Source organism: Monodon monoceros, unplaced genomic scaffold (assembly GCF_005190385.1).
Source record: "Monodon monoceros isolate NGI ecotype Baffin Bay Population unplaced genomic scaffold, NGI_Narwhal_1 Super_Scaffold_7, whole genome shotgun sequence".
NCBI lineage: Eukaryota > Metazoa > Chordata > Mammalia > Artiodactyla > Monodontidae > Monodon > Monodon monoceros.
The window spans coordinates 102,910,282-102,933,334 of NW_021703784.1; the positions used below are offsets into that span (position 1 = coordinate 102,910,282).

A 23,053-nucleotide genomic window follows, 5' to 3' on the forward strand; every position below is an offset into this window, starting at 1 on the left:
AGACACAGGGAGGGTTGGTGACAGATTCAAGGCCACGCGGCTTGCGAACGCTGAGGCGGGATTTTAACCCGGTGCTGGGCTCCTGTCCCGGCCTCTGTGTCTGTTTCCTTGGATGGCTCTGAACTTGGAGCAAAGGCGGGACCACGGCCCAGCCCTGACCCAACTGGGCTCTAGGATGATGGGGGATGGGCCGTGTCTCCAGCCCCCTACACCCAAACCACTGTGGCCAGTGGCCCTCCCGGCAGGGGACTGTCCATCAGTACCGATGAGTGGACGAAGCTGGGGAAGGACTGAGCTTCCCGGTGATGTCAGTCACGGCGGTTCACAGAGCCCGGTGCCTTTAAGTGACTGACTCAACTCCCGTCCACCCATGAGCGAGCCACAGGCCGGACACTGTCACCTTCTGACAGGCTCTGGGATTTTACAGAGACACAAAGCAACTCGGAGGAAGCTCGGGCAGAATATGGAGAGAGACCCTCGTGACTCCATTTCCACAAAGTTTAAAACAAGCTAAGTCACAGCTGCTAGAAGCCCGCAGCGGCTACCATGGGCGGGAGGCGACCGGGAGGGGCGGGGCCTGGGGACCGGGGACCCGGGGCTGGTGACACTGCGGTCGGTCCGAGCGGTGCGGGCATTCAGCCAGCACAGCACACTGGAGCACGTTTTTGTCTGTCGATTATTCTTCAGCTGAAGGTTTTAAAATGCTCATGGTTTCTGAAGTCCCTTAAAGTATTCGGGGTCCCTGAAAAGCGGGTGGGGCACAGGGCGGCTGCGTCCCCTCCCCCGCCAACAGCTCAGGCCCCCGAATGGAAATACCCACCCCCCGCTGGGTCCCCACATCCCATTAGCCAGACGGGCTCCCACATGGCCCTGGGGGTGCTGCCCATGGGACTCAGGGCCAGGAAACAGGTGCTGCTGCCTGGGCCTGCAGCTGAGTCACCAGCCCCAGAGGGTCAGCGCTCACCGTCCTCCGGGCTGAGGCGCCCGGAAAGGACCCAACAGGTGAGTCACCCCAGGGCACAGGTGGTTTCCAGACACCCAGCCTCTGACCTGCAACAACACTCCCTGGGGAAGCTCCCCAGGATGGGATGCCATGGGGAGAAGGGAGGGGGGAGGGGGAGGGGAGGGACAGGCAGGAGTAGAAGGGGGCGGGGCTGGGGTGGGAGGACCTAGGTAGGAGGCAGCAGGGGGAGGGGGCGGGGCTGGGGTGGGAGCCTCCCCGGTTGGGTGGGGGGAGCAGGAAGGGAGAGGAGGTGGGCTGGGGAGAGGAGACTTCCTGGCCCAGAGCCCAGGGCAGTGAGGAGCTGGGGGAAAGAAGATGCTGAGGGTGGGCTTAGGGAAGAGGAAGGTTCCCCACAGGCAGGGCAGGAGGCACAGGTGGCGGGCAAGGATGGCTCAAACCAAAGAGTCCCGGACTTGCCAGATGAGCAAAGCTGAACCACCCGGAAAACACCATGCCCCCTCTCCACTCACCCAAGAGTTGAGCTTGCCCAGGAGCAGTGCTGGGGGCGGGAGGTGCTGCTGGTGTGGGGTTGTGGGCCTGACGAGAGGCCCTGACAGCCCCCAAGACACTGGCGGAGACGGTGGCGGAGGGTGGTGGCTGGTCAAGACCTGCCTGAGCGCCTTTAGAACTGCAGTCTCTCTCTTTTCCTCCAGTGACCCCAGGCTTATTCCAGCCCCAGCTCCCAGCTTTCGGAGATGTGCCAGCAACTCTGCAGGGCGGACCTCGATGCCTGGGCATGGGCACCGTGGGCAGGGGGTGTTCCCGGAAGCCATTCCCACCCTGCGAGGGCTGGCCGCACCTCAACCGTAAATGTACGTGAGATAGGTCCACCCCACTGTAAACACACCCACCACGAACCAGGTAAATCTTCCCTCCCACCCGAGGTCCAGCTAAACGCATCCCCATTCCAACCTCCCCTGAGAACCGGAAATGCCTGGGGCCTCCCCAGCACCACTTTCCACGAGGGTAATCCCGGCTGGGGAGGGATGTAGAAAGACGCAGGTCTGGACTGACTGTGCTTATGGCTTATTTCAAATCTTACAAAAGTGTGCAACCTTGCAAACAGTCGCCTTGGGGCCCTGCCTGAGGTCCAGCCTGCTGATTGCAAGGGCCAGCAGCCAATCTTCCTTCCTCTGGCTCAGAACCCTGATTTCAGCGGGGCACCAGCACCGCACATACTTACAGACCTCATCTTGCAGCTTCCAGTGCGGCTGGACGTGACTCTGGCCAGCAAGATGTTCAAAGAAGTGGGAGGAGGGGTCCCCCGAGGGTTGGGAAAGGGAGGCGGGGATCCTCTCGGCCAAAGTCCCCAAACTGCTTATCTCTCTTCTCAATCATCTCTCCCTTCTCCTCAGCTCACACCCTTACTAAAAACACCGATTGTTCCTATGGACAAAGTAAACAAATCTTCACACGTATCATGAATTCTTTAACGAAGACATATTGATGAGCTGAATGCATACACTCAAAAGACCATTCATAGAATTAGATCAACCTTCACTTTGGCCAGATCCTTAACAAGCTACTATCGTTAGGGAGCAACTGGGATTTTTTTTCATGACGACTGAGCTACTGGGGTGGGTGGCGTGGGTAGGGCTGGGGTTAGCAGCTAGAACCCATGGAAGGGCAGGATCAAGGATGCAACATTTGTGGAGTCAAATGAAAGCCAAGGTTAGATGGTCAAGACATTTCCTCATTTCTTCAATAGTAATGAGATCACCATAGGGTCAGTAGGCACAGTGTCCCTTTGTCATCCTCTCTTCTAAGCCTCCTCCTTTTATGAGCCCATCTCACCACCATTAGCTCCTAACCAGCATTGGAGGTGTGCATCCCTTTACTCATTTGTCTTCATTAATTCATTCATCAAATATTTGTCGACTGTTTTGTGTGAGACACCGTTTATTAGTGAGGAGTCATTCCAACTACATATAATAGAAACCCTCCAAACAACATTTGGCTTAAGTAAAAGAAAGGTTTATTTCTCTCTGTTGGGAAACAAGCCTGGAGGTCAGAAGCCCAGGGACCCAGGCTCCTTCAGTCTTGCTGTCATCCAAAGTCATCACCTTGTGGCCCAAAATGGCTGTTCAGCTCCAGCCCTTGCATCCACATTCCAGGCGGGAGGAAGGAGGAAGGGAAAAGGACCAAAAAGGGGGCCTACCTGTGCGATCCCTTTCACCTGGAATGCGCTGGGCCCCACCTGGCCAATCTTGCTCACCTTTCAGGTCAAGCTCCCTGAATACACATACCTCCTTCTCATGATAATGAAGTGGTTATTTGTACAACTGTTTTTGTGCATTCAGGTCTCCATTAGACTGTAATTTCCGTCTGCTGCCGCAGTCCCCGTGTGGTGCCGGGGGAAGCAACACCTCTCCGGGGACGGGTGGATGAGCCTGTGCTGGACTGTGGGCTCGGTTTTCTCTGGACTCGCTCTTCCTGCTTACCAGGCCCAGGTTGGTGTTTGGTGGTGAACAGGGCCTCTAAGGGAAGATGGGCCAGCTCACAGAGCAAGGATAAAATTATGCTTTCTGTTTGATTTCCATTACTCTAATGGTGACCCATTTTATCTGCCTCACACTGGGCTGTCTTCAAGATGACAAGGTGACAGTGTCTCACTGGGTCACTGCTGAGCGTACAGAGCCCATTACAACGCTGGCCGTGGGTCTCAGCACAGCCTGTGCCGGGAAGCAGGCACCTGCTATCCGGGGTGGCATCCTCCTTTGTCTAAATGCCGCTGCTGGCCCTGGGAAGTCACAGCATCTCTCCTCGCTTCTGCCTTGCTGGGTCTGCAGGCTTCTGGTGCCCACCTAACTCTCCCTGGCCAGGGTCATGGGCCACACCCAGGATTTGTACAGAATCCCCTCACCCAGACTGAGGGAGAAGCAGCGACAGTGGGTGTCCCCCCGGGTGGTGTCTTGGTGACAGACCATGTCAACTCAGAGGACCCACATTTGTTCCATGAAGGGAACGTCTGCAGGGACCCCTTCTGGCCCAGCAGCCCCTGAGGGACGTAAGGAGGGCCCACAGCTCTGAGGCGGGGGAGCCACTCAGCCCCCAGGAACTGAAAGCCTAAGTGCCCCCCTAGCTGAGTTGCCCCATTTTAGAAAAACAGGACGGGGTCTTGGCCCCCGAGGACCACTGGGCACCGACCGGGAGGCAGGGAAGCTGGGCGAGCTTTGGCCTCCCGTCCTCCCCCCATGGATGGCTCTGAGGCTGAATCCGCCATCCAGCCGCTGCAAAAGCGTGCGAGGGGGGTGCCCCGGGGCCCAGGACCCAGCGACCCGCCCAGCTTGGATTGAGGGTCTCTGGCTGCGGAGGGCCCGCTGGCGGCACGCGACGCGGTGCCGAGGTGGGGGGCTCGCTGCCCCGGGGCCGCTAACAGCCGGGTCGGGGGGCTCTCGCGCGGGGTGCGGGGGCCTCTCCGCCGTCCCCGCCCTCCCGCAGGCGCTCCGAGCGCCCCTTGGGAACCGAGTTCCAGTCCCTCCCGCCCACTCGGGCCGGCGAGGGCGCGGGGGGGCGGGAACCGAGCCCGTGACGCGGCGGAGCGGCCCCGGACGCGCCGCATAAATCGCGGTGGCGGCGGCTCCGGGCGCTGACACGTCGAGGGAGCCCGGCCGCCCTGAGCTTCCCGCCTCCGTGTCCCCGAGGCCGCGCCATGCGGTGAGAGCCCCCTGCCCTACCCTACTCGACCCGACTCGACGGACGCGCGGCCCCGCCGACATCCCCGGACCCGCTGACGCCCCAGGACCTGCAGATCCCCCGGGCCCCGCCGCTCAAGGTACCGCGCCCCAGGGGACCCCAGCGGGAGGCGGACCCCCTTTCTCCGCCGTCCCCTCTCCGGAGCGCCCACCTGAGGGTGGACCTTCCCTGGGGCCGGCGCGGCGCCTCTGCCCCTTGCCCAGGCTCTCGGTCCTCGGCACCTCGGCTCCTGGCCGCCCTTCCCGCACCCGCGGGGGGTGGGGGGGGGGGGTCCGAGCCTCCGCCCGACGTGAGCCCTGGGGACTGAGACCGGCCCCCCCGCGCCGTCCCCCACCGCCCGCCTTCCCTTGCAGATGCCCAGAGGCTGCGCCCTCCTGCTCGCCTCGCTGCTCCTCGCTGCGGCCCTTTCAGCCACCCTGGGGCTCGGGTCGCCGGTAAGTGCAGGCTGGGGAGCAAACGCTCCCCAAGCGGGTCCCCTTCTCTGCAAAGGGGGGCAACCGCATCAGAACCAGACTCGGGGGAGGGTGGGTGCCTTGTGCCATCAGTTCTGCCTCCGGGCGGGCGGGGGTGGGGGGTCCCTGCCGCGGGGAACTGCGCAGGGAGGGGCCCGGCTCCTGCGAGCAGACCAGAGGGGGCTGGGCGGAGGGCGGCGGTTTCCGCTCAGAGGCTCCCTCCTTTCCTCCTGGCACCTCGCCTCTCCCAGTGTGTAAACAGCCCCTGGCTATCGCCCACTAAACATGGACACTGCGGTACTTGAGGTTAGCGCCTCGGACGAGTGAGAAGCAAATCTCACTCCATTCAGTTCAGTAGAGCGTCAGTGCACCGTGTGCGAGCTGGTGTTAACAGGTGTCCCAGCATCTCTTAAAAGCCAGTGGGAGCACTCTGAGTCTGTGGCCTACGGCGCAAAAGGAAGTATTTGATCAAGCAAGTAGTCCTGTTTTCATGTCAAATATAGCTTATCTGCAAATCTGGAATTTCTTGCAGCTTCCAAAGGTACATGCACTATTGTAAGTCCTGTGTCGCGCCTGGAAGGTCTGAGCGAATTTCACTTAATGTCCTCCTAATTTCATTTAAAGCTCTTGCTTTAACAGTTTGCAACTCTTGGCTTAGTATATGAAAGAGTAACTAAAGTGTGTTTGTAATTTAAGTTCTGTGATTATTTGAAGTAAATAACTTCACAGGCTGCCATGGTGGGTTATACAAGCAGAAGCGGCCTTTGGGGCTTCTTTGAGCCATCGCAGCCGGTACCAGGCAAGATTCTTGCCATCTGAACCCCCTTCTCCCATTTAAGGTGAAGGAAAAGAGAGGCTGGACCCTGAACAGTGCTGGCTACCTTCTTGGACCACGTAAGTGATGCGGGTACATGGCCTCTCGACACCGAACCTGCCCTTCTAGTGCTGGCTGTGGCGCTTGTGCTCATCCTGCTGTTTCTGACATATGCGGGTGGCCAGTCATCGTTCTGATACCTTGATATTCCAGTTTGAGTTTGATAAAGGGAAACAGGGGAGTCTTCCATGAGACTCTGAGGCAGGATGGTTTCTCTGTAGGTTTAACTGATTCCCCGAAAGGCAGCCCCCGGGATGTCCCAATTCTCAGTCTCCTCCCCGTTTGTCCCCCCAACCCCAGCCTTGGGGCACCTCGCTCTTTCTTGAACCCTGACCCATCCTACAGCCTGCAGCTTGGCAAACCCTCAGGGCCCTCTCCTGCCTTCTCTGCACCCTTCCCCCTTTTTACCCCCGTTCCTCGGCCTGGCCAGTCTCAACTGCTCGGCACATTGGCCCAGGCCTGATACCTCCGGAAGCCTCTCCTTCCTCTGGCTCTCCTGCCCTGCACCCCATGGGATTCCTAGCGTCGGACTTTGCTCAGGCTTTCCCAGGTGACCGTCTTGGAAGGCAGACATCCCTTGGGGCTCTGTTCTGGGCCCTCTCTTGGGTCCCTCTGTGTCTCCCTAAACGTTCCCATCCACTCTTTGGCTTCACAGAGCACCCCAGGTCAACTGACCCCAGCCTTATCTCCATCTTCCGTGAGCCTAAGCCTGGGATAGGAATTCACAGGTGACCTGGAGAAGCCAAAACATGCTCACCCCAAAACTAAATGCAGAAGGTTCTCGTCCTGCTCCAAATCTGTCCCTGGAGCTGTCCTGCAGGGTGACTGACACTTGGTGTCTCGTCCTTGATGTGACATCGTCTGGACTCGGTGGGAGTAGTTTGATTACATTCACGATGCAGAGAATCCAGTGAGTCTAGGGCAGCTGGGGCCTTCAGAGACCCCCTGTTCGACTGCTGCATTTACAGGGAAGCACACCGAGCCTGCGGCTCAGAGACCAGCTCGCTGCTGTGGAATTCCTAAGTGGGCGCAGAAGGTGGCGGGCAACGGGGGAGTGGGTGTGTGCAGACAGGCCACGCCTCCAGCGCTAAAGGGCACAGCTCTGGGCAGTGCAGGCTACGGCCACTGCGGCCTCCCCTCGCCCACTCAGCCCCCACTCTCTGCTCTCTTCACGTCCTCTGTCTGCAGTGACACCTTCAGATTTTAATTGTCCTAAAGGAGGGGGCGAGGGGAGACCTTTCACTTCCCATCCAACCTCCTACCTACTCGTAGCTTTCAAATTTGCAGGCATGGTTGATTTGGGGACATCCATCCACCTTAAAAAAAAATCCTCCTCTATTTATTTCCTACTTTCTTGCCGGAAACGAGGCAAACAACTCATATATAGCTCATATCCCAATCCTTCCAGTCGTTGGGAAGAATGGTCCCCGTTTAAACTACCCCGGGGAGCTACTTTTAGTTCTTAATCCCCAAGTTTAAGTACAGACTCTTCTCCCACTGCAGGTGGTTGTTTATCTGACCACCTGGAGGGTGCCTGAGAGCTGGGCTTTGAGAAACACAGGCACAGAAATGACAAAAACTAAATGGGGCCACAGGCAGGATCTGCTGGGCATCTTTAGTCTCAGATCAAACGCAGCAGCCGGTCCCCACGTGGTCTTGTCACTTCGCCTGCAGGAGGCAAAGACTGATTTAAAGGGCACGAGTTTTCCTGAACCCTTTGCAGCCCTGAGTTCTTCCCCTGAGAAAGCACCTCGTCTCTGTGCCACTGGCCCGAAAGAAAGAAGGAGCCCTTCAACAGAAATACTTGTCCATGTGACTCTGGCATACTGAAAATGTATTTATCAAGAAGATTTAGGGAATTCCTTGGCGGTGCAGTGGTTAGGACTCAGCGCTTTCACTGCTGGGGCCCGGGTTCGATCCCTGGTCGGGGAACTAAGATCCCACAAGCTTTGTGGCACAGCCAAAAAATCCTGTTAGAAAACAAACCGTTTTTCGCTATCAAGTTGGATCACCAGAAGCTGTCCATCTGGACTAGCCGTCTGTCAGGATTCTTTGCAACTTCACACTGTGCTCCTGACTTCTGTTCTCAGGTCAGCATAGAAAATGGCAACATAAAAATGCTGAGGACAGTTTGAGCCTGACTGCACCCAGTGGCCTTTGGAAGCGCCGGGTCACTTATCATTCCTCCACATTTAATGCCAAGACCTCTGTCTCTGGAAAAATGAATTCGCTTTCTTTTGTCTGGGCTTGGAGATGGTACAGTCCACCAGGCCAGGTAGCCAGAGACCGAGAGCCAGACCACCTCCTTTAGCCCGGAGAGGGCCCCTATCAGGCCCTTCTCTTCATTCCAGGGCACTTGGTGGAGAGCCCTCATTCTTTCTTTCCAATACTTTTGTTTTTGTTTTTTTGCCCGTGCCGCTCAGCACGTGGGATCTTAATTTCCCGACCAGGGATCGAACCTGGGCCCCTGCAGTGGAAGCGCGGAGTCCTAACCCCTGGACCGCCAGGGAACTGCAGTTACCATTCCCCCGTGTCACTCCACCCAGAGTGTGCGCCTGCGTGCACACACACACACACACACACACACACACACACACACACACTCAACCTCCCTCCTTCCCTCCCCTCCTCCTTCTGTCTCCGTCTGTATCTCTCTCCCCGGCTTCAGTCTGTCTCCCACACAGCAGCCAGTGATCTTTGAGAAATAAAATTCTGATTACATCAGAGCTGCAAATCCTGTGGTTCCCCCCCGACCCCGTTTTCAGGGACGCAGGACTCCAGCCCCTGTCCTCTGCCTGGGAGGCATCCAGCTCAAACTACAGCCGCCCCAGGGCCCCCTTGGCACTCCCCTCTCCCTGCACCAGGTCTGCGCCCCTGGGGCCGGTGCCCTCTGCTGGCCACGTGCTGCCCCCTCTTGACTGGAGGCTCCCCTCTTGTTCCGTGGGGCCGCAGCACCTGGAGAGGAGCTGTACCCTGGCCCTGGCACGAGTTCCTCCCTCAGGTTCCACGGAGAACAACCCCCTCTTCCATGGTCGCGTGCCTTGGCTTCGGTTTTACAGTCCGTTGTGCTGTGTGTTGGCTATAAGCGGCCATGTGCCCTTTCATTACAGTGGCAACACTAGGTGCTTTCCTCTGATTTGCAAACAGATGCCATTGACAACCACAGATCATTTCATGACAAGCATGGCTTCACTGGCAAGCGGGAACTCGAGCCTGAAGACGAAGCCGGGCCGGGTGAGAGGACTTTAATCTCAGGGCACACAGGGCAGTGGGGGGTATCGGGCTCCTGCCACCGCTAACCCACAGCCAGGGCCTGAGCTTGGCCCGGCCCCATCTGTCAGCCGCCAGAAATAGGAGCAGCAAACCTGAGGGTAAGCTCAGGGGCGGCCACAGGGGCTCAGGGCCTCCACTGCGCTGAGCCGGGCTCTGAGAGGGAGGGAGGGACACGCCGGTGATGCCCCCAGGTGCCCAGGTCTAAGACAGGCACCAAGGTCGTCAACGCTGATCCCCTGGTTTCTAGGAAGCGTTGACAGGCGGCTGTTGGAGAACAATGTCGTGCGCACGATAATCGAGTTTCTGACTTTCTTGCAGCTCAAAGGTATGTGAAATAGTACCAACATAAAATGCCACCTCTTAGAAGCCTGTGCACATTAAAAAAACCTGTCAAGAAAGGATTCCACAGACTTCTCCTGGGAAGGAACCGTGGTCCACCTGCACACCGACAGTCACGCTGGTGGGTGGGGTTACAGGCGGGGGCATGGGAACCAGCTGCAAAGGGGCCTGGTTCATTCACTCTGCTGGACCCACATTTCTTGACATGGTAACAGCGGCTGTACCTTCCGGGGCCTAGTTACTACACACAGTCAGGCTCTCCGTAGACCACCTTAAACCGTATCTTGGGAGCGCGGCGAGTGAAGGGAGCCCGCAGCCCGGATTGCCCTTTCACCCTGCGCAGCCTCCAGTGGGGCTGGCTGCATGTAACCCCGACAGCTCTCCATCCCGGGGTCTAGTACAGCTGACGGGGGCCTTTCTGTGAAGCATTCAGCCCCAGCATTTCTGTGCCTCAGGGCTGTCATTCATGCCACTGTGAGGGTCAAATCTGCCCCTGTGGAAGGGGCTCAGGGTTCACCACAGGGAGGTGGCCTGGGGACACAGTGGGACGTCGGCCACTTTGAAGCTCCAAGGGAGACCTTGGGTGGTCAGGTTCTGCACATCACAGTTTTGTTGTCTAGTTGGAAGAGCGAAGACTAATTCTTGGGTTCTGTTTTGATCCATTTGCTCTCAGGCTCCACTGCCTTAGTTGAGGGACTTCAGGTGGGTGTGGGGAGGGGGGAAGGAGTAGGGGGAGGAGGCTTAAGGCCTGTGGCTTTTCCTTAGAACCATCCATGGGCAGGGGGACTGTGGGAGAAAAACTTAGAAACTTCAGGACCAAGTAACCGATCCCCACTGTTTGAGCCCAGTGCAGGCTTTGGGGAAATCTCTGCTGGAGAAAATCTGCCGGTGACTTTTCCAGTGAGGGGCAGATGGACTCTTCCGGGTTTTTTGTTTGTTTGTTTTGTTTTGGGTGTTGTAACATGGAACTTCTTTCATTAGGAGACATCGATTTTCATTGCCCAAACAGGAATTACACTTTTTTAGAGTCTGACCGTTTCAAATGCATGCTAAGTACGAGAGTTAAATGTGACACGTGCCTGATCCTGGGTTTGCTGCCGTGAGCATCTCTGCAGAGGACGGGCACTTGAACTTGGCCCTCCCCTCTGCAGACGCCGGGGCCCTGGAGCGCCGGCCCGGCCTCCCCGCAGCAGTGCCCTTGGAAGGTGTGGAGCAGTCCTAGGAGGCTCCCAGGGTGGTGCGGCTCTTCTTTGGCTTCGAAGTCAAGCTCAAAGCCTATGATAATCATACGGCAACGAGTGCAGACTCAACCACCCCCGTCCTCTCTGCCCTGCTGCTGTGCTCTTATCATTTAAGATTTTTCCCCTTTGGTCGTAATTTTGAGTGGCAAATAAAAAGCCAGCAACAGCTTGTGATTACCGTTTTCTTCCACACGTCTGTCTTGTTGCCACTGCCACCAGTGTGTGTTTAAAAGATGATGCTTGATTATAGTCACACGTAATAGAGAAAAGTTTTACACCCAAATTCTACCATCCAGAGCATCTCTGAGACACTTTCTCTCGTCACTCATGTCCAGGGAACAAAGTTATCTTATGCTGAGTCAAACGTAATTATGAAGGTAAGTCTGTTTCTGAGACAAACAAAACCACAAAACAGACAGAACCCCTGGCCTCATGGAGTTGATGTTTTAGGGAGATGGGAACCAAAAAGCCTAAAGAAACCCTAAACATGATAGATGAGAGAATTGTCTGGTGCTTGTGAAGGTGAAAAGTGACAACGAGAAGCAGCCACAGTGCCGGGGCCACGGGTGAAGTGGGGATTAACACGCACAGCGTTAAAGTCCGTGTGGCTGAGTTAGAAAGTAACTATCGTAAAAACCATAACTATTTTATGTGCTAAGTCAACGATGAGTTAAAGGCAGCATGTGGGGACAGTAATAGCAGAGATGGGGTGATCTCTGGAGCAGAAATAAAAAGGTCATACAGAATCCAAAAAGAAAACAGGCAAGGATGAGAAGCCAGACATCAAGATAAATGATGGCCTGTAGGCCCCTTCGCACGAACCAGAGCAGATCTGATGCGGAAGTGGGAGGGATCTTTCCATGCTCTCTCCCCCAGCAGTGCCTCTCACCCTTCAGGGCCCAGGTTGGCCCCCAGACCACCGCAGTCAGAGTCTGGGCACCCGCCGTGTTTTCGTGCTCCCCCAGGTGATTGCAATACGCAGCCAAGCGTGAGACTCGCCCCCTAAAGACCGGCTTCCGAGAAGAAGTAGACACTGGTTAGTTATCCAAGCCCTGCTGGTAGGGCCCCAGCCCCCGCTTCCTCTCCCTGCTCCCTCTCTCATGACACGTGCCACTCACTGGCAGCCACTCTCCCTCCTCCCACCAGCCATCCTTCCCTCCTCTGCACATGCCATGGGCAGGCCCGGCTGGTCCAATCCCAGCTCAGGGTTCAGGAACACCACACATGGGGTTCCGCAGGCCCCGGGCCTGTCCTTCACTCCCTTACCCCTCGCCATCCTCGCTTCTCCTCTTTCACATTGCTTTAAATCGCCCAGACTTGGGTGGGCCCCAGGGTCCCTGGAGGCCTCGTCAGAAGTCGGGTGGCCAGCCCTGCCCACAGTGCTGGTTCAGGAGGACAAGGTGTGCAGGAGCCGCACTCCGAACAAGCACCCCACTGATGCCACTGCTGCTGGTCAGGGACCACACCTCATTTACTCACTCCAGCCCGCAGCCGGCAGCCTGGTCTCCCTCTGGCCTTGCCTCCTTCCTTCCGGCGGCCGTGGACACACCTGTCCCCACCCCAGCCCGCTCTAGTAGCCTCCTTATGCCCTAAGCACCAGACCCCCACCAGCAGCTCCTGGCCCAGCCTCGCTCACCCAAGACCTCTGCACACATCCCTCCTGGTGCCTGGTAAACTCCTCCACGTCCCACAGGACCCCACTCTGCAGCGGCCGCTCAGGGGCGCCTTCCTGCTCGCCCTCCGCCGCAGGGCTGTGAGCAGGCCCAGTGTGTGCCGTGCTGCCCCAGTCGAGTGCGCACCGCTCTCATTCCGTCTGCGGCTGTGTCTCCTCACCACGCTGTAACTCCCTCAGGAAACAAACCGTGCTGGGTGGGACAGAGGTGCACCTGGGCCACTCTCTGCGCTCAAGCATGGCACCTGGCGGGCAGGAGAGCTTTACAACACACATCTCGGGAGTAGAGGTAGGAACTGCCAAGGCAGCCCTGGCACAGTGCAGAGGCGTGCGCTCCAGAATCGGGCTCTGCAACCTCAGCCCCTCTCGGCCACCCGCCTCCTCCGAGCTTCTTCCTCCTTTTCGGAACAACTGCCGTGGGAGAGGTGGTCGCAGCCACAGGTGAGGGGCGGGGCGGCCGTGGTGCCGTTTGCCGGCCAACAAAGTGGTGGACGAGGTGGCCATTCTCAGAGAGGCTGCAGAAGAGACCCTTTACTTCCAGAGAACGTGGTAGGAGCTGTCTACGGCCGTGCCGGATAACTCAGTCGCCAGCCATGGCGGTATTTTCAAGGAAAAGGGTCCACCGGCCGCTGGAGGAAGTGGAGAGTTCGCAGACAGTCCTGAGAGCCACCCAGGTGGCCAGCCGAGGGGTGGAAGAGGAGAGCGTGGGCGTCATTTACCTTGAGGAGGTGGCTGTATCCATCCCACGAAGGCGCAGTCATACACGCTGATGGCTACGCCCCAGCCCCGCCGCCTGCCCAGAACCACGCTGCTGGGTCATACTCAGTGCGGGGGGGCTTGCTGAGCGGCCGCCCGGGCCGAGGAAGAGAGAGCCGCGCTCGGGAGGCCCTTCCGGGAGGGAGGGGAAAGTGATGCTTGAGAGGAGAGGAGAGAGGTACTGGGAGGCTGAGGGGGTCCCAGGGCGGGGCGGTGAAGTCTTAGAAAGACAAAAAAATCACAGCTGATTACCTTCTCACGTACAACCCACAACTTTTGCTTTTAGTACATTGCAAAAGAGAGAAAGAGAGAGAGAGATTCTAGCAGTCCATTTTAAAGTCTGGATCTTACCCTATTTTACCCAAGGTAAAAACGAAGAAGGCTCTAGAAAACAGAAAGCTTGGCCACCTCTGATCTAAGTTTAAGAAAAAATGTTTGCTGACTTCCACTTTCAGGAGTGGGTATACTTTTCTCTTACCCTCTTGTCAGCACAATGAAAAGCCCTGGACATTATATATGAAACAAGCACAAGGAGACTCCAAGTCAAGAAGCAGCAGCCCAGCCAGGGAGCTCGGGAGTGAAGGGTGACACGGTGCGGAGACGCTGGGTTTCCTGCTTGCCTCCTGAACAGGGTGAAGAGGTCGATCCGCTCCAAGCTGATACACAGGCTTCACACAGTTCCCATCAAGAAAGAGCATGAAAAGACAAAATAGGGACTGGGAGAAAATATTTGCAAACCACATATGCCATCAAGGACTGTCACCTAAAACATATAAAGAACCCTCAAAACTGAACAAAAACAAAAAATCGAGTTAAAATGGGCAAAATACATGAACAGACACTTCACCGAAGAGGTTACAGAGATGAAAAAAAGCTCAAGAAGAGATGTTCAACATTATTAGTCACTTGGCGGATGCACAGTAAAAACACAATGAGGTATCACTAAACACCTATCAGAATGGCTACAATAAAAGACAGTGAGAGCACCAAATGCTGGCAAGGATGCAGAGAAAGTGGATGACTCATGCATCGCTGCTGAGAATGTAAAGTGCCGAAGCCGCTCTGGGAAACAGCTTGGTGGTTTCTTTAAACATCAAACGCGTAGCTACTGTCCGACCCAGCAAATGCACTCCTGAGCATTCATCCCAGCCAAATGGAAACCTACCTTCACACGAGAGCCTGCACACAAATGCTCACAGTAGCTTATTCATAATAGGCAAAAACCGGAAACAGCTCAGATGTCCTTCAGTGGATTAAACTCTGGTCATCCACACCATGCACCTAGTACTCAGCAATAAAAAATAAGAGATTATTAAGATACACAACAACCTGGGTGAATCTCCAGAGAATTCTTCCAAGTGAAAAAAAATCCTAAAATGTTACAAACTGTATGACTCCATTTACGTAGCATTCTTTTTTAAAATGAAAAATATATATAGTTAGTTATTTATTTGGCTGCGCCGGGTCTTAAAGTTGCAGCGTGCGGGCTGTTCGTTGCTGCGTGCAGGATCTTTTAGTTGCGGCATGCATGTGGGATCCAGTTCCCTGACCAGGGATGGAACCTGGGCCCCCTGCATTGGGAGCGCGGAGTCTTACCCACTGGACCGCCAGGGAAGTCCCTATATATCATTTTTGAAATGACAAAAGTCAAGAAATGGAGAACAGGCTAGCAGCTGCCAAGGGTTCGGGAGGGGGTGGGAAAAGAAGAGAGATGGTGGGAAAAAGAGTGACTTGAGGGATTGTTGAGGGGACAGAGTTCTGCGTCTTGGCTGTATCAATGTCACTATCCTGGCCCACGTGCAGCAAGGAAGACCCAACGCAGCCAAAAATAAATAAATTTATTTTAAAAACTCTACAAACTCTGATGAAAGAAATCAGAGAAGAACTAAATAATTGAAGAGATATTCCATGTTCATGGAGAGGAAGACTCAGTATTTCCAAGGTGCCAGTTCTTCACAACTTGATCTATAGAATCAACACAATCCCAATCAAAATCTCAGCAAGTTATTTTGTAAATGTCAAAAAACTGATTCTAAAGTTATATGGAGAGGCAAAAGACCCGGAATAGCCAACACAATATTGAAGGAGAAGAACCAAGTTTGACTGACACTATCCAACCTCAAGACTTACTATAAAGCTACAGTAATCAGGACAGTGTGGTCTTGGTGGAAAAATTAACAAATAGGTCAATGGACCACAATAGAGAGCCCAGAAGCATACCCACGTAAATACGGTCAACTGACCTTTGGCAAAGGAGCAAAGGTAATACAATAGAGGAAAGAATGTCTTTTCAGCAAATGGTGGCAGAACAACTGGACATCCACATGCAGAAAAATGAATCTAGACATAGACCTTATACTCTTCATAAAAAATTAACTCAAAGTGGATCACAGACATAACTGTAAAATGCAAAACTCCTAGAAGATAAAATTGTGATCTATAAAAGAAATGACTGGTGAGCTGGACTTCATTAAAATTAAAAACTGTTCTGCAAAAGTCACTGTTGAGAGACTGAGAAGATAAGCCACAGACTGGGAGAAAATATTTGCAGAAGACATATCTGATTAAGGACTATTATCCAAAATATACAGAGAACTCTTAAAACTCAACAGTGAGAAAATGAGCAGCCCAGTTACAAAGGGGCTAAAGACCTGGACAGATGCCTCACTAAAGAAAATACACAGGTGGTAAGTAAGCACATGAAAAGATACTTTAGATCTTTTGTCCTTAGGAAATTGCAAATTAAAACAACAACGCGATACGGCCACACACCTATCAAAATGGCCAAAATCCAAAACATTGACACCACCCAATGCTCACTTCTGCCCACCTGGGCCCACGACCTTCATAAAGAGAGCTTCACCTGCAGAATGAGCTGTGCCTTTCCCCTCCAGTTGTCCTTATCCTTTCCTCAAACTGCTGTTCTCTTAGATTCTCTAACTTCTCCCATCATTTTTATCTTGGATGAAAATTCCACCTTCAATTCCTTAAACAAGTATATTTGCTTCTTACAATAATTTGTCTATTGTGGTTTTAAAAGCTTCACCCCACTGAAACTAGACAATCCCTGGCAGAATTTTAGGTATTGGTGCAGGGTTTAATAAAAGGGATAAAGGTCTTCAGAGCCACGATGAGGGTTACAAGTAGGTTCCTGCTGATATATGGCAGCCAATAGAAGCTTGTCTCTTAAGGATGGTTTGCTTGCTCCCACATTTTCTGTATTGTGTATGAGCTTGTGGTTAACTGATAGGAAAGAAGATTTTCAGCATGTGCGACGTAAATATATATTTGGTCTCTGCCCCCGACATAGAGTTCCTAAAACTCCTGTAATTTCCTGAATGATAGGGGTGGCAGGAGCATCTTACACAGAGCACCTGAATTCCTTGGAATATCCTAGGTGGTAGGGATGTCGTTTGTTCCACGGAGGTGACTCTTGGTGGGCTCCTGGGTAGCTTCAGAATGGGAGCTGGTCTCCAGAAAGACCAAACCATTATTAGAAGCTTGTAATTTGCAGCCACGTCCCCATCCCCCAGGGAGGGGAGAGGAGCTGGAGATTGAGTTAATCTGCATGATGAAGCCTCAGTAAAAATCCCTAAACTACAGGGTGTGGAGAGCTTCCAGGTGGGTGAGCACATCCATGTGCCAGGAAGATGGTGCACTCCAGCTCCAGGGGACAGAAACTCCTGTGCTCAGCACCCTTCTGGACCTCGCCCTATGTACCTTTTCATCTGTTCATTTATACCCTTGATAATAAACCAGTAATGGTAAGTAAAGTGTTTTCCTGAGTTCTGTGAGCTGTTATAACAAATTATCTAACCCGAGGAGGGGTCATGGGAGCTTCAGCTTTGTAGTGAAGTCAGACAGAAGTGGGGGTAACCTGGGACCCACTACGTGTGATTGGTGTCTGCAGTGGGGGCAGTCTTGTGGGACTGAGGCCTTAATCCTGTGGAATCTGAATTCAATTCAATTCAATTACAGGACACCTGAGAGTTGGAGAATTGGTTGGTGTTGGAAAAAATTAAAAACACCACGCATTTGGTGTCGGAAGTGTGAGTAGAGAAATAGTTCTCTTTTAGCGTGTGTCATTTTTGTTTAAATGACTTTTTCTCGGATCCTTGAAAAGATAAGACGTAAGCTAAACTGCATTTCTGGAGAAACAAAAACCCAGCAGATAATCTAACCTAATCACAAAGGTGGCCCATGTCATTTAGTACACAGAAGGTAGAAAGATGACAAGGTGGTTAAATTTGCACAGCCACACCCAGAAATAAGGACATACTATTTTTATTTTTATATGGTTCTAAAATAGCATTACTTCTCTCTCAGAAGCAAAAAGATGTGCTTTTATGTTTTTTTAGTCATCCTATGCAACTTTAACTCTGGGCATTAGAGTGGCTTTATTCACAACTCTACTTTGGCTTTTACTTCTCATACTGAATTTTCTACACGTTGTACTGATTTAATAAATTCTCTCCATTGAGAATCCCTGCAGGGGTCATGCCTTTCCAGATGCCCTTTCCCTAACTTTCAGGCTTCAGCTCAGTGTACTTGGCCACAGCCTGAGTATCCTCAGGCAGCACCAAAGGTCCCTTAGCTCACAGGAGCCCAGGTTCCAGGCGGACTCCCCTGAAATGCTGGGGTCATTGCCCTAAGGATTGCTGCTCACCTTCCTTGCTGATCAGGGCTGCCTCTGGCCTCTGCAGGGGGCTATACCTAGTTGCAGGGTCTTTCTAGGCAGCTGTTTGCCTCAAAGTAGTTCTGGAGGACACTGTTCCCTTCCCCTCCCTCCACACCTGCACCGTGCAGCTCCTGGGCACTTAAAATGTGCCTGATGCAAATTGGAATGTGCTAGAAGTGTAAAATACACACTGGATTTCAAATATTTGGTACATACAAAGAATGTGAACTATCTCAATCATTTTTATTTTGATTATGTGTTGAAATGATAGTGTTGGGGTTAAATAAAAGATTATCAAACTGATTTCACCTGTTCCTTTTTTACTTTTCTCATATATGGCTACTAGAAAATTCTAAATTATATGTGGTCGGCAGGTATTGCAGTTGGCAGCACTGCCAAGAGGGACATGGAAAGGAGGGCAGCCCTCCCAGAAGGAGTCACAAAGCCCCCCATTTCCAAGTCCCCTTCCAGCCCCCAAGGGTGAAGTGGGCTAGGTGGGCTCCTCCGCAGCACCCCCTCCCTGCTCTGCCCCGAGATGTTGATGGGACTGAAAGCACGCAGAGCAACAGGGAGCACTGCTCATGGAGAGCTCCGCCTCCTACAACACTTGTCTCTGCCTCCGGCTTTCTGCCACAGAACCCAGATCCCAAGGGGTCACGAAGGCGTTGAAACAGAGAAGAATTAAGAATTTCTTTTCCCCGCTTTGGTTCCCCATCAGAGCTAGGCTGTTCCAAACACAACTCTACAAATCGTCAGCTTACTCCTTGGCTCCTGGCTCACTGATGTGCCTAGTGGCCAGGCCCTATGACCCCACTTCTTTTAGTGGTGTGTTTGTAAATGAGCTTTCTAAACATTCTCCAAGGGGCCAATACTATTAATGAACACAGAAACATAACAAATATATTCTTCCACTATTAAGTTAATTACAACAATGGAAGACATGTCAAATTTTTATTCCTCTTTGCTTTTACAATAGAACCAAAAGAGAGTCAACTTAATAACTTATCTTACCTGCTGATTTCTGCAAACTAGTTACTTTACAAACAATAATAATATTATAACAATAATTATGGAGAAGTTAATTGGATAATAGAGCTTTTCCACAATTTAAATGGAAACACATAAGAAACTAGATAATTTTCAGTCCCACAACTCAAAATGCTACTGACCAAACCAACCCTGCTGTCTGCATTTCACTGTGGCCCTAGAGGAGACTGGTAATTCCTGTGACTCTGGGGAAACATCTACACTCAGAAATTCTCCAAGGTATTCAGTAGTTCTCTACAGATTTTAAGTTGTATCTTAGCAGCCTATCTGGAGAATTTGTTTCTAAACAATTTAGGGGAAAATCATTATGGCTTTTTATGCAGAGAGCCCGCCAGAGGAAGAAATTCCCGGGAGAGGGTGAAGTCAATAGGAAGGGACTTTTACTTCTCTCCAGGGCCTGCTTCCACCCTCCATGACTCAGTGTTAGTGCAGACAATTCTCCCGGGATCACAGGAACACATGCTCTCTCCTCGGGTCCAGACAACAGCAGTTATGTCATGCACCTCCTCAAAAACAGAGGGAGGGTTTTAATCGCCAAATCCCTCAGAGACTCTGAGTAACCCCTTGGCACCCTGATGCAGAGGGAAAGCTTGATTTTAATGATGAAGCTGTTGGTGTAGACCTGGCCTCATGGTCCTTAAAACAACTTTTCTAAACGAGTTTTCCTTCAGAATATGGAGACAAAATCTACATGCATGCACATTTCACCACGTTGTACTTGACTCAATTTTCAACCCTTTGGATTTAAACTCAATATGGAGAATCTGCGACAAGCATCTCCCGAACTCCTCTAAGATCATCTGCTCTGCCAAGCCCTCAGAGCAGTGCTCCTTCTCGGCCTCTTCGCCCTGAGCCAGCAGGCAGGCGCACGTGGCTTCCACCACCTCCCAGGAGATGCATGAGGATGACTGCCTGTCAGAAGCAGACCAGTTAAAGGCCACGTTCAATCACTCCACTGTTTTTAAATACCTTTCGTATTCAAGGAGACATGTTTGTCAAAGCATTGTAAAGAATGTCACCGGTAAAATCTAATGTTGTCTTCCTAACACTGGAAGCTATATTACCTGTCATGATATAAAGGATTGCTCTTAGAAGAAGAATACAGAGGTCAAGTGAATCTGTCAGCTCCTAGACATCCCTCTCACGGCAGATCCTAAATTTTCTCAAACTGAGATCCACTAAGGAGCCCAGAGACCTGGGCTGCAGTATCAAGCCCATGGGCTGGGCAGCGGTCGAAGCAGCAGGAATCTTAGCTAAGACAAGCCATGCAGCCTTGCTCTAAGCTCTGTGCACAAGTCTACCTGAGGAAAGCGGCAGTAGGACAGCTACCCAGGGCACCGGCCCCTCCTCCCAGGGGCACTTGCGCTACAGACGCACAATGGCTCTGAGGACTCGCCTCCTAGGGGGCGTGCTGTCAGCATGGCCTTGCCTCGGAATGCCCCCTGGATCCCTGAAGAGGTTCTGTTGTACGGGACCGGCCACTCTCCCCACTGGGCTCAAGGGGCAACTGTGGCTTAGCTAGATAGTTGCCCAAGTCATGCTCAAACTGAAAAAATTTAGGAAAACTATAAAGTATTAAAAAGTGTTGGATTATGAAAATATAGACGTTGGGATTGGTTAAAATCTCTCTATAAAGGCAATACACAATGACTTTTGTTGAAGATGAAAGAACAGGGCTGTCCTCAGGTCAAGAGTCTTAACATTTTGAGACCAGACTCCAACGTATGGAGCCCCTATCCGATGGAATATCCCCTATTCCATCAGACACACGACATCCCCACGTCAGGCAATGTTTTCACATATAATTTCACAGAAGATGCAGCCATGTTTCAGTACATTTTTACCAATGACGACCTCTGCAGGTCACAGTGATGAGTATTTCTGATGTCTCTAACCAAATAAGCATGAACTTGGCTTTTCTACATGTTATCAATTAATTAACGATATCCAGTACTTTATCATGACATGACCCATCACAGAGAACTCAAAGAAACTTTTTTAAATGGATGAATCTAGTCCAATATATAATAAAATTATTACTCAATCTTTGAGACCTGCTAGGAGTATAATATGACCTCAAAATAATTAAATGGGAAGATATCCAACTAAAGTGGATTCCATAATCACTTTAGTAAGGAATACAGCACACACCGAGAACATCTCTCTGCCGTCACTTCCTGTGGTAAAGAGTGGTTCGGGTGTTTGCTGCCTAGAGATCATGCCGTTGCCTCCTGAGGTCCTGTAGGGACCTTCTGCTCTTGTACAAAACCAGGGGTAACTCAGACGGTCAGGACAAAAAGGTCGAGCTAAGAGGACAAATAGGACCAAGCGGATTCGACAGCAGGCGCCCCTCTGAGGTAACAGTGTGTGATCTAGGGTTGGTCAAGACAGAGAAAGAAACTGGCATCTTCCTTCCCCATCTCTTGTCCCCCACCTACAGACACACACGCTTTCTTTCCAGTGTGTAAACTGTTTTAACTCTCCTCTCAAATTTTATCTTTTTTTTGGCCACGCTACACGGCTTATGGGGGGGATCTTAGTTCCCCGGCCAGGGATTGAAACCGGGCCCCGGCAGTGAAAGCACGGAGCTCTAACCACTGGACTGCCAGGGAATTTCCAACTCTCCTCTCAAAATAACCTTGAATTCCCCTATTAGGAGGGTTAGTTCAGAGTACCTACCTATCTTTTCTGAATTTTGGTAGTCCTGAAAATTTAGTTGTTGACAAATGATGGCCGCCTTCAAAACCTCCGATTTCCATATAGTTTGGCATGTTCATTAGTGTTTTTCGTTCTGGGCTTTCTTCATAATTTTTGCAATCGATGCATTTGCAAATAGAAGAACACATAATTTTGGCCTGGTAATGTAAAATGCTTCAATAAAATTAGGTTGTCCTACCATTCATCAAAAACCAACAAATTCTATTTGGATCTTAAATAACTGTTTATATCTGTGTGTGCACGCACGTATGTCATCTGCAATTTTCATACCAAAGAAAGGCAGAAGTGAAGAGGGGCAGGTGACTGTGATGTGAAGAGAGGTGGGGAGGGGCCCCCGAGGGCCGGTGGGCGGGTGTGGGTGTGAGCCCCGAGCAGAGAGTGGGGTCTCTCCCTCGTCCAGCGGAGCACAGCGAAGGCTCCATCTGACCCTTGTTCTAATCGAAGCCTGCCTCAGCCGGTTATAGCACTCCAGCCCGACCACCCTTCTCCTTCAGCACCGAGGGTGTCGTGCTGGCTCTGCTGTTGCAGAGAACGTGCAAGTGGGTAGAACATGAAACCCACCCGAGGCCGGGCCTGCGGTGGGCATTCTAGGGGGAGGCCCTTCCTGCTTCCTTGTGGGTGGACTTTGTTTCTTGTCACACAGTTGCGTGACACTCAGGGATGGGGACCAACCCCTTGCTCAGGCCCGGCCTGGGGGCAGTCAGAAGGCTGGCCCTGTGATACTCTGGTTTCCAGTTTCCTCTTAGTTTCAGCCCCTGGGGGTCTCCCTCTGTCCTTTCCAGCTCAGACATGCATCTAATGGGGTGTGTTTTGTTCTGCACCTCTGGGTGTTTTGAATAGGAGGTTTTTCGAGATTGCTAGTCTGTTGTAATGCCAGACACTACAGGACATCAGCACTTTGCATGGGCCACTGCCCAGCAGAGGAAACTGGGCTGACACACTGTGTCTCGGCAGCCAGACGAGCTGCTTGGGAGCTGCCTGCTCAGAGCACCCAGGTGAATACTCACCTGAGGACAAGGCTGCCCCGACTACCCCACCCAGAGCGTCTCCGCCCTGCTCAGCAAGGAAAAGGCCCACCTCTGGGAGCCACCAGATGCTGGCCACTGAGGGTAGCTCCAGCCCCTGATGAGCCGCTGCAGGGCGGGCAAGGCCCTGGCACTGGGCACCCTCTGCTGGACACTCAGGGCGGGCTCGGGGGAGACAACATGCTCCCAAAGGAGGCCTGAGCTCATTTACTTGATTCATAAGGTGTAATTCACATTTGAGAAATTAAGGTAGATTGATGGGTGCCCTTTTAGAAGCCC

At 52.5% G+C, this 23,053-nt stretch overlaps 2 protein-coding genes across 2 annotated transcripts in view; one reads left to right on the forward strand and one right to left on the reverse strand.

Annotated features, from left to right (window-relative positions):
• Window positions 1-3,131: 3,131 nt before the first annotated feature.
• Window positions 3,132-10,915, forward strand: GAL (galanin and GMAP prepropeptide). Its single transcript, XM_029207052.1, has 7 exons — window positions 3,132-3,453; window positions 4,648-4,778; window positions 5,053-5,133; window positions 5,991-6,045; window positions 9,173-9,259; window positions 9,546-9,623; window positions 10,789-10,915. The coding sequence occupies exons 3-7, from the start codon at window positions 5,053-5,055 to the stop codon at window positions 10,857-10,859; spliced, it is 372 nt and encodes a 123-aa protein (XP_029062885.1). The 5' UTR covers window positions 3,132-3,453; window positions 4,648-4,778; the 3' UTR covers window positions 10,860-10,915.
• An 8,820-nt stretch (window positions 10,916-19,735) lies between these two features.
• Window positions 19,736-23,053, reverse strand: part of TESMIN (testis expressed metallothionein like protein) — a 37,849-nt gene continuing 34,531 nt past the window's right edge. Inside the window, exons 9-10 of the mRNA XM_029209422.1 lie at window positions 21,711-21,886; window positions 19,736-19,943 (exon numbers count right to left, since the gene is read on the reverse strand). Coding sequence (XP_029065255.1) covers window positions 19,736-19,943; window positions 21,711-21,886 — 384 coding nt within the window. The remainder of the gene's footprint in view (window positions 19,944-21,710; window positions 21,887-23,053) is intronic.

What these genes read in the sequence shown, in the direction of transcription:
- GAL (XM_029207052.1), top strand. Translation starts at nt 5,053, where the DNA reads ATGCCCAGAGGCTGCGCCCTCCTGCTCGCCTCGCTGCTCCTCGCTGCG. An exon ending in TGGCTACCTTCTTGGACCAC is followed by an intron (nt 6,046 to 9,172) that starts GTAAGTGATGCG and finishes ATTTGCAAACAG; the next exon opens with ATGCCATTGACAACCACAGA. An exon ending in GACTTTCTTGCAGCTCAAAG is followed by an intron (nt 9,624 to 10,788) that starts GTATGTGAAATA and finishes TCCCCTCTGCAG; the next exon opens with ACGCCGGGGCCCTGGAGCGC.